Source organism: Hemicordylus capensis, chromosome 1 (assembly GCF_027244095.1).
Source record: "Hemicordylus capensis ecotype Gifberg chromosome 1, rHemCap1.1.pri, whole genome shotgun sequence".
Lineage (NCBI taxonomy): Eukaryota > Metazoa > Chordata > Lepidosauria > Squamata > Cordylidae > Hemicordylus > Hemicordylus capensis.
Window position 1 is genome coordinate 271,954,709 of NC_069657.1, and position 15,732 is coordinate 271,970,440.

General features: G+C 42.5%; 1 protein-coding gene across 5 annotated transcripts in view; it reads left to right on the forward strand.

The window, feature by feature from the left end:
* The window catches only part of LDAH (lipid droplet associated hydrolase), a 237,370-nt gene extending 222,201 nt beyond the window's left edge, over nt 1-15,169 (forward strand). For 4 of the 5 annotated variants that reach the window (XM_053285194.1, XM_053285193.1, XM_053285195.1 and 1 more), the window contains 2 exons: nt 1,284-1,366; nt 12,073-15,169. In XM_053285194.1, the coding sequence (XP_053141169.1) occupies nt 1,284-1,366; nt 12,073-12,264 (275 nt within the window). In that variant the 3' untranslated portion in view covers nt 12,265-15,169. Of the gene's footprint in view, nt 1-1,283; nt 1,367-9,027; nt 9,134-12,072 lie in introns of all 5 variants that reach the window. The other variant, XR_008313551.1, reaches the window with a different exon arrangement.
* The last annotated feature ends 563 nt before the right edge of the window (nt 15,170-15,732 follow it).

The window sequence follows — 15,732 nt, forward strand, 5'->3', positions numbered from 1 at the left end:
TGGATGAAGCTGGAAGAGTTGAGACTCAATCCAGACAAGTCAGAAGTTCTGTTGGTCGGTGGTTCCTCTGCCCAGGTGAATGATGTTCAGCCTGTTCTAGAAGGGGTTGCACTCCCCCTGCAGGGCCAGATTCGCAGTCTGGGGGTGCTCATTGATCCAGCACTGTCACTAGAGGCTCAAGTGGCCTCTGTGACTTGAAGCACCTTTTATCAGCTTCGGCTGATACACCAACTGCAACCTTACCCGGATGGAGTTAGCTTGCCCACAGTTACCCATGCCATGGTAACCTCCTGCTTAGATTACTGCAATGTATTTTATGTGGGGCTGCCTTTGAAAACGGCCTGGAAACTCTAGTTGGTCCAAAATAAGGCCATCGTTTATTAACTGGGACTGGGCATTTTGATCATACCATGCCAGTGCTTTGTCAGCTGCATAGGCTCCCAGTCCGTTTCCGGGCCCAATTCAATTTGAAGGTTTTAACCTTTAAAGCCCTAAATGACTTGGGACCAGGGCCTTGTCCCATGTGCCCCCACTCAGACCTTAAGATCTTCAGAGGCCCTGCTCCGAGTACCCCTGCCAAATGAGGTGAGGTGGGTGGCTACTAGAGAGAGAGCCTTTTCAGTGGCGGCACCCACACAGTGGTGGCACTTACGGAATAGCCTCAGTGAGGTTCGCTGGCATTGTCACTTTGTTCTTTTAGATGCCAGATGAAGAGCTTTTGGTTCACTCAGGCTTTTATTTTTATTTTTTTAAAAACAGTTTTAAAATGTTTTGTATTCTATTTTCTATTTTATACTGTAATTTATTTATGTGTTTTAATTGGGTGTTTTTATTGTGTTGTGAGCCGCCCAGGGAACAATTTGTTATGGGGTGGCTAACAAATAAAGACTGTGGTGGTGGTGTGATGTGGCAAACTGAGGTTCTCCAGGCCTCAAACCACCTGTTGGAGAAAATCCACATTTACTTCAGTAGGCCTACCCCAACTTGGTTTGAAGATTGTGGCATACATCTCTACCAGTGTTCCCTATAAGGCGTATGCATGTGTGTGCACACACAAGATTTTTTATTTCCGCTCAGTTAATTTTAGATCCCGCTTAGATGGAATCAGGAAGATCCCACTCTTAATATCTGTGCACACACATTATCTTGATACTGCCACCCAGAACAAAACTCATTCCTCGCACAGATGAAAAATATTAGAGAGAACATTGATCTCTACTTTTCTATCCAAATTATGTTTTACAATGTCATAATTGTGTCTTTTGTGTCTTTTATTGCTACAGCAAATGCCATGTATATGGCAAGTCAAGAGATGAGGGAAGTTGTGGAGAGAGACAGCACTACTATAAGACAGCACTTAAAGAAGGTAATCCTTGCTCTTGCAGTTTAATGTGTTGCCCATTAGCCAGAGCTGGGCTTTCCAAATTCAAAAAATTATCTTCTCATCTCACTCCCATTTTGTGTAGAAGAGACTCTGAGCAAGACCTCTCTAGAATATATTAAAAGACAGAAGGGCTCTTATGGGGAGAGATGGTCTTGGAAATCTGCAGGGCCAAAGCTATGAACTACTTTATAGATTCATTCCAGCACTTTGAATTCAGCCTGAAAGCTAAATGCACCGAATGTAGCTATCACACTGGTTATTTTATCGTTTCTTTACTTCAAAAACCAGTTGGACAGAACTTCAGCATTGTACAAGCAAAGGTTTTGAACTGTGTTCAGGGACAGCCCCATACATAGAACATTACACTTTCATTGTTGTTGTAAATGCCATCACAGACATATTCCTGGACACAAAACGGGATTTTTCAAGGAGGGGAGAGAAGCAAAAACGGCTCCCACTTCTGCCCACCCAGCACTGCGAAGCGAGTCTTGTGCATTGGTTAGTTGTTCCTTGCAAGGATGGAGCTCATGCTCCATCCTCATATGATTGTGCAACATATCAACCGGTGTAAAGATGTTTTAATAAATTTCTTTTAGTGCTTTCTGTATTTAAACAGCTTGGAGCAAAAATTGTGACCACAGACAACAGAATGCTGCTCTTGCTTTGTGTTCATTTTATTTTTCTGAAGGGGGGCTATTCACATTTACTTTAAAAAAACAAAACAAAACAAAAACCTCTAACATTAACCAAATACAATTAGATTCACTGCTTCTTTTCCCCTGCTTTCTCAGTTCTCTCCTCTGCTCACAATATCTGTCTACGATGTATAAATCCATTGACTTCAGTATGATTCTGCCTTATGCTTATTATAGTTGTAAAGCAGGCATACTTCCCTTGCTAAATTAAGGGCTATGGCAAACAGCAAGTATCTTGCAGGTGCTTTCGTCTATTTCCGTCTGTTTTTCTTGACGACGTCAATCCAAGCAGTGCTTTGGCACCTGGGGATTTTCTTTGAAAACCTGTGTTTTATTGGTTCCTCTGTGTCATTGCACTTTTAAAGTGGCATGCTGTACCCAGGAAAATAAAATAAAAAAGTTTAGGCAAAGTAAGAGAAAGCTGGCAGATCCACAACAGAGCAGATGTTGAAAGTGTGAAATGCCTCTCTCTTTCCCTTTCCCCCCACTCAATTCTTTCTTCTAATAATTTCTGGAAATGTGAAAATTAGGAGAGAAATGTGAGTTGGCACAGAGTTAAACCTGAAGTGTACTGACAGTAAAAGTAGGTTTGACTAATAAAGGGTTGGAAGTTTACAAGAACAGGAACTGGAGTCCAAGTTGCTATAGGGTTGGCAAGTTGTCACTTTGAGAAATTTATGCTGTTTAGTAGTCAGTGTGATCATAAGTGTAAAGCCAATCTTAACACCTGAAAATGCCAGCTGCTGTGGAAGAGAAAAGTTATTTCTGGACCCCATTTGCATGTTGGGTGCTGAAGGAGGTGAGAGAAGAGACACTAAATTATTCCTGTCTTTTCAAGCCCAGTTTTATAGCATAATTAGGACAAGCTGAGGCTCAAGGGAAAATACAGTTCTTTTCAATATTGGGTGTCCCGAGCACAGCAATGCTAGCAGGTAAGGGGCTGAGGTTCTGTTAGGTTATTAACGGAAGCAGGTCATTAGGTCTAATATCCAAAACAATCAACAGTGAATGGCAGTGGAACGCTGCACAAAGATGAATGTGTGCCTTCTTGATTGAATGAAGTAGACAATTTAAAGCCAAAACATTGACACCTAATGGAAATCCATCATTGTGTGCCCTAAGACAAATTACATGAATCGTAAAATTAAAAGCATAAGATAAGGCATATTGACTGCTTCACACACTGGGGATTCAGCATACTCTGTGGTGCAGCAGTGTGCCACTCCAGAATCAGAGAGGGGCACACATGTGATATGAGCAACACACACATATATCCAATTTGTAGGCACCTGGGATTTACATTGAGTTTTTGTTCCCCTCCAAAAAATCTGTGGATGACGATGGTCATTTTAGAAACAGATGTATATGGATTCACATTGTCATCTATGCACAGCACAAGGCACACAAATCTGTTCCTCCCACTGGGTGTATAGAGTCCCTGGCTAGTGAATGAGTGAACCAGTGCTCAGTCTGCAGAGCTTTCTTAATTTTCAGATATGAGTTTAGCAAACACATTATTCAGTAGGTTCAGTATTCTGTAAGTTATGCATTCTCTCCTGATCCCAGCTGGGTACCATCAGCTCAGTGCACATGGCTTGGCTTCTGAGCTTTCCCCTTCTATCATGAAATGCATCCCCCACTCCTGCTCTCACTACCTCTCCCTGAAGGATCTGAGGGAACTTAAGAAATAGCCTCCAATGCTAATGCTGGAAGAAAACGGGTGATACCCTGGTGTGTGTGTATAGAATGCCATAAGCTCAAGCAAACAAACAGGTTCTTTGGATTGCAACCAATGGCTCTCATAAAGTTGAACCCATTTTTGTAATACAAATTGTAAATCAAAATGGCTTTGAAGATCTCTCTCTCTCTCTTTTCTCCCCAAATTATCAGCTCCCTGTTCTTTTGAACCACGAGCTCATTTTGTTAAACCAACTTGAAGAAAATTTCAAACTGAAACAGCCAAAGCCAATTTGGACTGGTTTTATTGAAACAGCTGTTCCGGTGTCGCCCAGTTTTCTTGACCCAGTGTCCAAAGCTGTCCATAGCCGTTTATTAGTTATTGCCCTTGAAAGGATCATAATCTGGAAAGCAGCAGTGTGGAAGACACTACAGATGCAGACTCTCTGCCCGCAGCCAGAATAAATGACTTGCCTCCAGTTGTGGAAAATCTTCCAAATACACTGTATGAATAGGTCCAAAATGCCCTCTCAAGCCAGGAACACCTTCTATTTTGGCAGGTTCCTTATGCCTCTTGGACTGCATACTACTGAAGTCCGGAGTGGAAGTTAGGAAAGTTGCACATGAGGATTTTGCTACGCGTAGCATTTAAGCATGCTCTTTGGCTCAAAAATTCTCTCCTACATGTTCAAATTAAGTCCTCAGATTTACCCCACAATTGGTTCCTGAAAACTGTGTCTTAAATCAGAATGTCATAACTCAGAACCTATTTTCCCATAAGAAGCAATGTTATAAATGAGAGTTTGGTTCCTGAACCAGGGCCAGATACCTTATTCCCCACCCCCGCCCCTGCTGATGTCAAAGCTGGAGATGTGTCAGTCATGCAGCAGGGGAGCTAATAGTGGAGAATCAGAAATTGGTCACCCTTGCCACCAAGTCCCTACCTGGCTTTTTCTCACTTTTCTATGAAAAGAAAGAAGGCAACTGTGTAGCTCACCTCAAGCTCCTCCTCCTCCTCCTCCTGGACAACGGTTAGACAGGGAAGAAAGGAAGATGAACAGCAGGGATGTGCACGAACCCCAAATCATGGTTCCGTTCAAATTGAATTCAAACTGAACCGTATTCCGCCAAACCGGTTCACTTGAACCCAGTGGTGCACCTAGGTATTTTGGAAGCCTGGACTTAAAGGGCTTTAGAGGCCCCCCTCCCCCTGTGACCCCCCCCCATGAGGCCCCCTTCCTTCTTTGTTTTAGGGAAGCCCACACAAGGCCCCTTCCTCCCTGCAGCCCCCACTGCGCCCCCACCTCCATCCCCACCCTGCCACCCTCTTTCCTGTGCCGCCATGTATGCGGCCAGGGTGGGTGGGAGCTGAGCGTGCCTCCTCCATGCTGCCAGCAGTGGCGGCTAAGCCCTTGGCCAGGCGAGTGAGCCTCTTCAGGCCTGCTGGAGGCCTGAGCACAAGCGAGTGGCTTCCATGCACCTTCACAGTGTGAGTTTTGGGCATCACAAGCTGTGACGTCCGGGGGCTGCAGAGGGGCCACCCAAGACGTTTGGAGGACCCCTCATGCTGAGGACCAAACTTGATCCCCAAAGTCCAGTCCTAAGTGCGCCACTGGTTGAACCAGCCAGCCAGGCCAGTCCGTTCAATCGAACCAGCTCGGTATTTCAAGCGGCAATACTTGTAAAAGGTAATCCATGAGGATCCCCCTTTCTTTAAAAGTAAAGGGGTAGGGGAATCCACCACAGGGTGGTGGGGGAGTGGCGAGAAAGGTCGTTTAAGGTTCTTACCAGCTCATCTCCAGTCCCGCCCCCAGTAGAGCCCAATCACTGGCTGGATCACTCTTTAAACAGACTGCCTGCATTGCAGTGGCACAGTTCCAGCCTTCATGCAAGCGTGGAGGCCAAAACTGTGCCACTGCCGCATGGGCAGTCTGTTTAAAGAGCAATCCATTGGGCTCTACCCGGGGGTGGGGGGCAGCAAGCGGTGGGGAGCGGTGGCAAGCCAGTAAGAACCTTAAACAACTTTCTTGCTGCTTCCTCGCTGCCAGCCCACTCCCCTTGGATATCAAACCAGTTCGTATCAAACTGGGCTTGGTCTGGTTTGATCACAGACCAAATCAGTCCCGGTTCTGTTCACAATCAAGCCACCAAACCAGCCTGGTTCGATGTGAACCAGTTCAGTATCCACTGGCTCATGCAAACCTCATGCAAACAGGAAGAAGCATGTGAGCTGGGAATGGGCCAGGCTCTTTCCCTCTCGCTGTCACAGCACAGCAGCTGAGCCAAGAGGAGAAGCTGAAGTAGCAGCAGGAGGAGCATCTTGGTTGGGCAAGTCAGCCAATTCCTCTGCAGCCTCAGATCATAGGGACATAGGAAGCTGCCATATACTGAGTCAGACCATTGGTCCATCTAGCTCAGTATTGTCTACATAGACTGGCAGTGGCTTCTCCAAGGTTGGAATCTCTCTCAGATCTATCTTGGAGATGCCAAGGAGAGAACTTGGAACCTAGATGCTCTTCCCAGAACAATTCCATCCTCTAAGGGAATATCTTACAGTGCTCACACTTCTAGTCTCCCTTTCATATGGAACCAGAGTGGGCCCTGCTTAGCTAAGGGGATGTCATGTTTGCTACCACAAGACCAGCTCTCCTCCCAGGACTGCCAGTCTTGATGACAATATGATCCTGAGCCACCATTGTCACTGTCGCCTCTAGACCATGTACCAGCAGCCATCTAGCAGAGCCTTCCCTCCTGCAGCAAGTGTCATAAAGTTGAAACACAGTTGTACAGTTGAAACAAGGTGGCAATTTACAAACATCTTTAGTACCATTAATACTTTAACTTTAGCATCTTAAGTTGAGAACTTCCTGTGACACACACAGGCTTTGAAAAATTGCATTGAAGGGTAGTTAGAATTTGACTGAGATCATGAAAAATTGAAGATGAAGCAAGCTATTGTGATGGACAAAATAAGTCCCAATTTTTGTTACATTCAACTACTAAGATAAGCACTTACACCTACTGCAGTGGCTTATTCACATGAGCTGTTACATGTGCATATTGGTGACCAAATTTTAACACAATTCAGTCTTTTAAAAGTTAATAAAGGAAGATTTCCACACAATTCAAACACTTATCTTCTTGCATCAGCAAACAGCCAAAAACAAAGATAACATGTTTATAGAGAAAGATTGTAATAACTGAATATGTTTCTGGCCTCTTGTCTCTGAGAGAGGTACCGTGCATGTCTTTCAGAAATGCAATAGAGAAGCATCCTTTAGTTTTCCAGATCCAGAAGAGCAACAACTATGTCAAATATAATTGTATTGGCATACTGAGTAACACTGTGAGCAATCCCAAAATTTGCACAAGGCTGCCGGAATCTCAGCATATCTGCTATTAGTCAGCATTCTTAAGATAATAGCGTTGTGTGGCTGGCTCAGTAGTACAGGCCAACATTCTGGGTTTAGAATCTTGTCAGCTAGAATCATTCTCCATGTGTTACAATGGAACCAGAGACAGTGTGCCATGTTCAAGTGGCCTAAAGTCCTAGATCTCCCAGATCCAAGTCTAATGCTCTAGTCAGTGGGCTAGAGCAGCAATCTTCAACCTTATCTGACCCAAGATTCATCTTTAAGCCCAATCTGCAAATTTTCGTGTTTAATATGTACAGTATGTGCTTCTTTCTTCTCTTCCTCTCTGCCCCCCCCCCCCGTCTTTCAGGATGTATCTATACTGTTGACGTAATGGATTAATGACCATTCCTTTGTAAGAAACCCTTGCAATTCAGCAGCAGAGCAATAGATATCTCTAGCAAAGAATTATTGGCATTCTTACCAGTGCCCCCCTCAGGATTTGGTGGGATGGTTGGGGAGAAAAGCTATGACAGATTAATAATTAGAGCCAGTATAAATTTGTAATGTGGACAGTGGTACTACTAATATGACCTTTAGGTCGGCCTTTAGGTCAGGCTGTGGCCTGGTAGAAGACTGACTAAAGTGTCTTTTTCATAAGCAGGGCAGTTACTTTATATTTTTGGTACTCAGATTTTGTGATACATCAATCTCCTGTAGACACAAGGGCACCAGTGTTCCTTTTTCACATGGGCTTCCCCCATTCATTTCAACTGAGATGCAACTTTGCATCTCTCATAGGATACACGCACAGATCTGCCCCCTCTGCTGAAATGAATGGAGAAAGCTGTGTACATTACAGTTCACAGGAATCTCTGAAATGACGCAGTTATTTTGAGAGTTTAGATTCTGTGAGTATACATATAGCATGTGAAACACTAAATATCCTCATGGTTTAAGAGGTTGCTTTGTTTCTAATGTAGTCAGTAAAGTATGTTACTTTATTCAGGTCAAAGTAAAACTAATTGGAACCTACCTATCCAATGGGTTCTCAACTTTTTACAAAGGTAAAGGAATAGAAGGTCAACACTGCAGTGCACCTGGAAGATGAGTGCAATCAAGTACTAACTTGATTGGATTCATTACATTTTTCGACATTCATTACATTACAACTTTTATTGAAAATTAACAAGCCCTAGGCTTGATGGATTTTAAAAAAATTAGCACCAACTGGATTTCCATATGGCAGAGGCATATTAGGAGAGAATTCCTAGATATCAAATGTTTTTAGGTTAACACCAACACTCAACTCACATTCACCCAAGCGGAAATGCCAAAATAATGCTTACATTAAATCTAGAATAGCCACCTAATGGCACAGCGGGGAAATGACTTGATTATCAAGTCAGAGGTTGCTGGTTCGAATACCCGCTGGTATGTTTCCCAGACTATGGGAAACACCTATATCGGGCAGCAGCACTGAAAATGCTGAAAGGCATCATCTCATACTGCACTGGAGGAGGCAATGGTAAACCCCTCCTGTATTCTACCAAAGACCACCAAGGGGTTCTGTGGTCGCCAGGAGTCAAAATCAACTTGATGGCACACTTTACCTTTACCTTTTAAGTCTAAAATACAATGCAGAATGTCCAAAAGTAGCAGATTTCTTTCATTTTCATAATTTTGTTAGGAGGAAGGAAAGGAAATTCCATGATCTTTGTTAAAAAAGGAAACGTTATTCCTACATTGAAGCTTCACAGACTAAATTTCACTCATCTTTTGATGGGATTGGTGGCTAGTTACTTGGAATGGCTGCTACTAACTGCCCAAACTGTGTAACTTCCAATTGGTTTTTAATGACCCACAACTGAGTATTTTGCCAAATTCAGTAGTACCACATTTTTGTTTCTCTTCAAAGTTTGTTTTTGTGGAGGACGTTTAGTTAACAGAAAGATGGAACAAGGAGGAGGGAAAAGACAGAAAGGAGAGAATGCAGGGAGGTGAATGGAAGGCAAGATATGCAGGTGAGTTCACACAGTCATCCCAATGTCAGCTAAAAAGGAACCTAAGATCTCCTAAGTGCACATGCTCCTGCAGAGCATGTTATATGAACTCAGGAAAATCTCAGTGATGCCAGATTGCCAGAGCACGAAACTGACATGAAACTAAGATTGGCAGTCTTAGCTTTGAAGTCATTCTGCCAATCTTGGTCTCATGTTGGTTTTGTGCACTGGCAAGCTGATGTTGCCGGTTTTTCCTGAGTTCACATGAGCACACACATCTCTGCAATCCCTAAATTCCCCTTCAACTAACATTAAAACAATTGTGTGAACCAGCCCTATGTCTAATAACAAATTGGTGTAAAAAAGTGCCTAAGATTAGAAATGTTGAAGCTCAAGCCACAAGTAGACTAGACAATAGGAGAGCCCTGATTAATTTCCTATATTTTTAAATAATGAGAAATGAAACAGGGAGCAATTGCTGCTGCAAAGCTTATGGGTGAAAAGAGTTTTTAAAAACTCTCTCTTCTGGAACCACAGTCCCAGTCTGAATCAGGGGACCCAGAGGTTGCATTCTCCCAGAGGCATTCTTACCCCTGGACTTCGGGGACAAAGTCCACTCCACACCCCCTGGGAGCCCCCAAATCCTCTTTAGTCTTCCCAGGGGGTGTGGTCACCATGCTGCTGGCCCACACTGCACCAGGCTGCCACGCATGGCGTCTGCTTTAGAGACAGAGAGGAAGTGGGGCACAGTTCCCTCTAAGCTGTACGCACATGCGCGTGCTCACAGGTTTTTTAATGTCCACTCAGTTAATTTTCGATCCTAAAGAAGGCCCCACTCTGAATGCATGTGCATGCACACTGCCTTGATACTGCCACCCAGAACAAAACTCATTCCGCACACAGATGGAAAAAATTAGAGAGAACACTGGAGTGGGGAAATAAATATGTGGGATGGGAATATGTTAAGTAGTGTGTTGAAATGTTTCTGCTAATGCATATTGCGTAAATATACCTCTTTTATATTTTTACTTTCATGTGAGTTCAGTTGCTGTTTGTGCGCTCAAGAACCTACATGTTGCTTGAAAATACTGTTTGTTGCGGGTGTGTGTGTGTATAGGGGGATGATGCTTAACTTGCAGCAGGGCTGGGGGTGGGTGGGAGCTTCCAAAGGCCTTTAGGTCTAGACTCCAAAATTACCTAGGTGTACCTCTGCACTTGCCATTTAAACAAAGGAACCATAAAAGATCCAGTCCTGGATCTTCCATTTTCTTGTTTGGCATAAGGCTTCATATCTGAACTCAGGGTACCAAGGCTTAGATTATTACCATGCATTTGAAGTTATGTTTCATTTTTGCTTCTTGGATTTATAGCAGCTATTTTTTTGGCATTTTTTGTTCAGTAATTTACACTGGCTAGCATCTTGACTTACAGTGTAAACAAAGTTACACTTACACAACAAGGTTGCGGAGCTGCTCAAAGTTGTGGTGCTCCATGATATTGCACAAAAGCTAATGGAAGGCCTTCTTTGGGACATATACAAGATTGGCCTACAAGGTTGTGCATTGAGTATTGTGCAGCAGGGTTTTGTAGCAGTTATTGTACAACAATGTGGAACCATCATTGCTCAACAGTGTTGTGCAACAAGGATTATGCAATTGGTCAGCCTGTTCTGCTAATGCAAGGAGTACTCTCAAACAGTCTTCCTTTCTTTGCACCACATCCTTATGCTTTGTCTTTAAACTAGCACAGTAGCATTCCACTAATGCAGGGTTTCTTAACCTTGGGTCCCCAGATGTTGTTGGACTACAACTCCCATCATCCCCAGCCATGGCCTTTGTGGTTGGGGATGATGGGAGCTGTAGTCCATCAACATCTGGGGACCCAAGGTTAAGAAACCCTGGACTAGTGCAACAGTCGGGAACACAAGCTCCTGACGTAGCGGAACTTAGTCTTCTTCCACAAGTGCACCATTAGTCAGGATGTCAGCCACCTTCTGTTGCTGCCATAGGTCTAATGCCAAAAGAGTAAATTGCAGGAAATCTTCATTATTTTCATAGAAACTCTTTAAACATCCTGTTGATAGCAATCTCAGGTTCTTCAGATGTTTTGACAGCAGCTGCCATCACTGTGTGGTATCAAAATCCTCATACCAGATTTTATGAAAATGGCATGTGCTCAAGACAAAATGTTTTGATACTGGGTTAAAGCAAAAGATACACAGAAATAACTGAGATACGCTGTAACAAAAAGTATTTTTCCTGTTGGCTGATTTGCACTGGTAGCCCTGAATCGCAAAGTGATATACAGACTGAAAAAATTGTATTCTTATTAATCATGCAGTCTAATAAGTTATGTACCCATGTTACTGGGTTTGTGGGCTAGTAGATCATTTTGAGGATTGTTTCAGGGGTCTTCAGCTTGTTGCACTTAGGGATATAACTTAAAGCCCAATCTAGCACATAAAAGCAGCTTTTCTCGTGTGGTTTCCCTTGCTGAGGCAATAATTCTACATGCAATTTGTATGTTCATCCAGCTGAAAAGCCTACAGTACCATCCCCATCCGCACAGAGGGTTTGGGTGAGACTAAGCATGCTCATTTGTCTTGCAAAGTGGATCCGTGTCCCCACCTGCTGTTCCAGACTGCTATCCACATGCAATATGACAATTACATGTGAATATCTTTGGATTGGAATTTCTGTTGAAAAATGATCCACAGTCCTTGCCTCCTTTGTGTCAGGAGTTCTGGGCATCATTATCATTATTTATTATTAATCATTTCTTTATTACATCAAATGTGTAAATGGGAACTGACACTGGAAAATTGTGACTTACCTAAGTCCACCCAATGGGGACAATGAGTTGGGATGTGATCTCTGGGCCAAGAATTCTCCCCCCCCCACCCATGTAACAATTGGATTGTGCTCTTTTTGTCTTCTGAGATATTTCTTTCTGATGTTTAGCTTACTTTTTACTATGGAACTGGAGACATGTGGTGTCCTATGCAATACTATGAAGAGATGAAGATGGAGTTTCCAGATGGAGACATCCGGCTGTGTGAAAAAGGGATCTCGCACGCTTTTGTCCTGGAGTCAAGCAAGGAGATGGCTGTGATGGTTGCAGACTGGCTACAGGAGGATCTGGCCAGACTATAAATGGTGATGCAGTGCATAATGACTGGGGAAACAAGTGTAACTATTTTGTGGAAATGTATCTCTAATGGGAAATATTTACCCTTAATTTTGTCTGTAGATTTCTATGGGTATGGCATGTCTTTGTGGCCCAAAGTGCACTTCTTTTGTCAAGAGTTCTACTGAATACTTGTGGTGTGGTTGTAAGTGCCTGTACTGAATTTTTGTCAAACGCGAAAAAGGTAAAGTGTGCCATCAAGTCGGTTTTGACTCCTGGCACCCACAGAACCCTGTGGTTTTCTTTGATAGAATACAGGAGGAGATTATCATTGCCTCCTTCCGCACAGTATGAGATGATGCCTTTCAGCATCTTCCTATATCTTTGCTGCCCGATATAGTACCAGTGGGGATTCGAACCAGCAACCTTCTGCTTGTTAGTCAAGCATTTTCCCACTGCACCACTTAAGGTGATGTCAAATGCAAAACTGGACCATAAACAGCAGAAGATACTGACCTAATTATGATAGCTGCTGTATTCTAAACTATTGCCCATTAGTTTAGTACTCTAAAGTAATCTCTTTCAGTCCTTTGAGGAAAGTGCCATTTCCCATCAGTGAAAGGACTGACTGAAAGTGAGTTCACACATGCAAATACAATGGCTTCAGCCTCAAGGGATGACCTATTTGAGGCATCATGAGGGGAATAACAAACACTTCTTTGTCGAAAATCTGCCAGGGAGGTGGTTGGACCCTTAGATGATGAGGGTGTGAAAGGGATTATTTAGGACAAGGAGATTACAGAGAAGCTGGATGAGTTCTGTGCATTTGTCTTCACAGCGGAGGATTCTGACTATATACCCTCTCCAGAATTGAGCTTTTCAGGTTTAGCAGCTTAAGAACTGGGCCAATTTGAGGTGACAAGGGAAGATGTTCTAAATCAGGGATTCTCAACTTTGGGTCCCCAGATGTTATTGGACTTCAACTCCCATAATCCCCAACCAAAGACCACTGGAGCTGGGGATTATGGGAGCTGAAGTCCAAAAACATCTGGGGACCCAACATTGAGAACCCCTGTTCTAAATGGTCTTGAAAAACTAAAAGTTAACAAATTGCCAGGGCCAGATGGCATCCACCCAAGAGTTCTGAAGGAACTCAAATGGGAAATTGCAGATTTCCTAGCAAAAATATATAACATGTCCCTACAATCAGACTCTGTACCAGTGGACTGGAAAGTAGACAATGTGACTCTAGTTTTCAAAAAGGGATCCAGTGGGGATCTAGGAAATTACAAGCGGGTCAGCTTAACTTCGGTGCCGGGCAAAGCATACTAAAGGACAAAATTGTTAAACATATAGAAGAAAAGGACTTGCAGAAGGATAACCAGCATGGCTTCTGCAAGGACAAGTCTTGCCTCACTAACCTTTTGGAGTTCTTTGAGAGTGTCAACAGGCAAGTGGATAAAGGTGATCTGGTTGACATAGTATACATGGATTTCCAAAAAGCTTTTGATAAAGTTCCCCACCAAAGGCTCTTGAGTAAACTTAGCAGTCATGGAATAAGCGGACAGGTTCATGTGTGGATTGGTAACTGGTTGAAGGACAGGAAACAGAGAGTAGGAATAAATGGACAGTTTTCACAATGGAGAGAGGTAGGAAGTGGGGTCCCCCAGGGGTCAATACTGGGACCAGTGCTCCTTAACTTGCTTATAAACAATCTAGAAGTTGGGGTGAGCAGTGAAGTGGCCAAATTTGCAGATGACACTAAACTGTTTAGGGTAGTAAAATCCACAACAGATTATGAGGAACTCCAAAAAGATCTCTCCAAACTGGGTGAGTAGGTGACAAAACGGCAAATGTGGTTCAGTGTAAGCAAGTGTAAAGTGATGCACATTGGGGCAAAAACCACCAACTTCACATATACACTGATGGGATCTGAACTATTGGTGACTAACCAGGAGAGAGATCTTGGAGTCGTAGTGGACAGCTAATTGAAAGTGTCAACTCAGTGTGCGGCAGCTGTGAAAAAGGCTAGTTTTATAATGCCGTTATACAAATCTATGGTGCAGCCACATCTGGAGTACTGCATACGCTTTGGCCATCGTATCTTAAGAAGGATATTGTAGAACTGGGAAAAGTGCAGAAGAGGGCAACCAAGATGATCCTTCAGTGAGATGCAGCAAAACACTTCTACTCAAAGTGAATTATGTGCTGAAATGTTTTTCTGAATGTTGAACATCGGCACGTAGCATTAAGCCCTACAATCCTTTGTTTTTTCCAATTTTAAATGTCTAGTCTCAGAGAATGTCAGATTAATTTTTGTATAACCACTGTATTTTTCCAATCTTTTTTTATAAAAAGAAAAATCAGCAGAAAAAAACTTCAGTACATACAGATTCCAAAGATTATTTGAAAGAGTTAAGTGAATACAATCTGTAAGTAAAGCAGTTTTAAAAACAACTTGATACACTCTTTTCCATATTTCATATAAAAGCAACTTTTTAAAATATTCACTTTTCATGAGACAGGATAAAGTCTCTCCTCCAGTTCATTTTCTGTTTTGAAGCTGAAATGATAAAATTCTCTAATGATCTCTCTATTTTCTGAATACCACTAAGATCTCATTCTCACAAAGAGCAGATGATGCAGTAAACCTCTTTCTGGCTTGTACCATATCAGACTTAAGGTGAGGGCTGAAATAATAATTAAAAAATAATTTTGTCTCTTCTGGACAAAAAAAAAATCCTCCACATAGAAGACATAGGCCTTAAAATATATGTACCGAGGTATGACAATTTTTTTTACACCAAGTGCCCAAGCTGCTTTCAATGTGTGATAAGAAGTGTTCTTTGTATTTTAATATACTACTATTTGTTTAGTATTAATGCTAGTGTACATCTTACCTGTAATGTGTATAAAGCTATACAACCTTTATGTTGTTTGTCTTCAAAGCAGTCCTGTGAGATGTAATGAAAGAGTTGAAATCTTACACCTGACTAGTTTTGAGGAAAAGAACCCTTTTTTATACAGATGTGCCCATATCGTATAGGTGACAATCATTTGGCTGCACCAAACAACAAGGAATTTGTAGTGGATAAAACAGCCAACTGAAATGAGAAAAACAACCCACCCTCCATATATAGTATCCTATAGATCCTAATCTGTTATGAACATGAAAACCACAAATTTATTTTCACTATGTAAATTACAGACATGTGAAATCACAATGATAAAAACACTAATCAAATAAAATTCCATAGAATAATTATAGTGCCATTCCTACAAAATGTATGTAAAAAAGCACACTGTCATTGTGCATGCTGGAGCTTGCCAGAAGTCTGTGCTCTTATTGTTGGAATTCCTCTGAAGAGTATATAGTCCAAGTAGTTCCTTTATGCCAAATGCGTTTCAGTCCTCCTGATCTTCCTCAGTGGCTTTTGGAGCAACACTTGTATAACTTCTTCCTCCACCACAGCACTATAGAAATATCATATCAT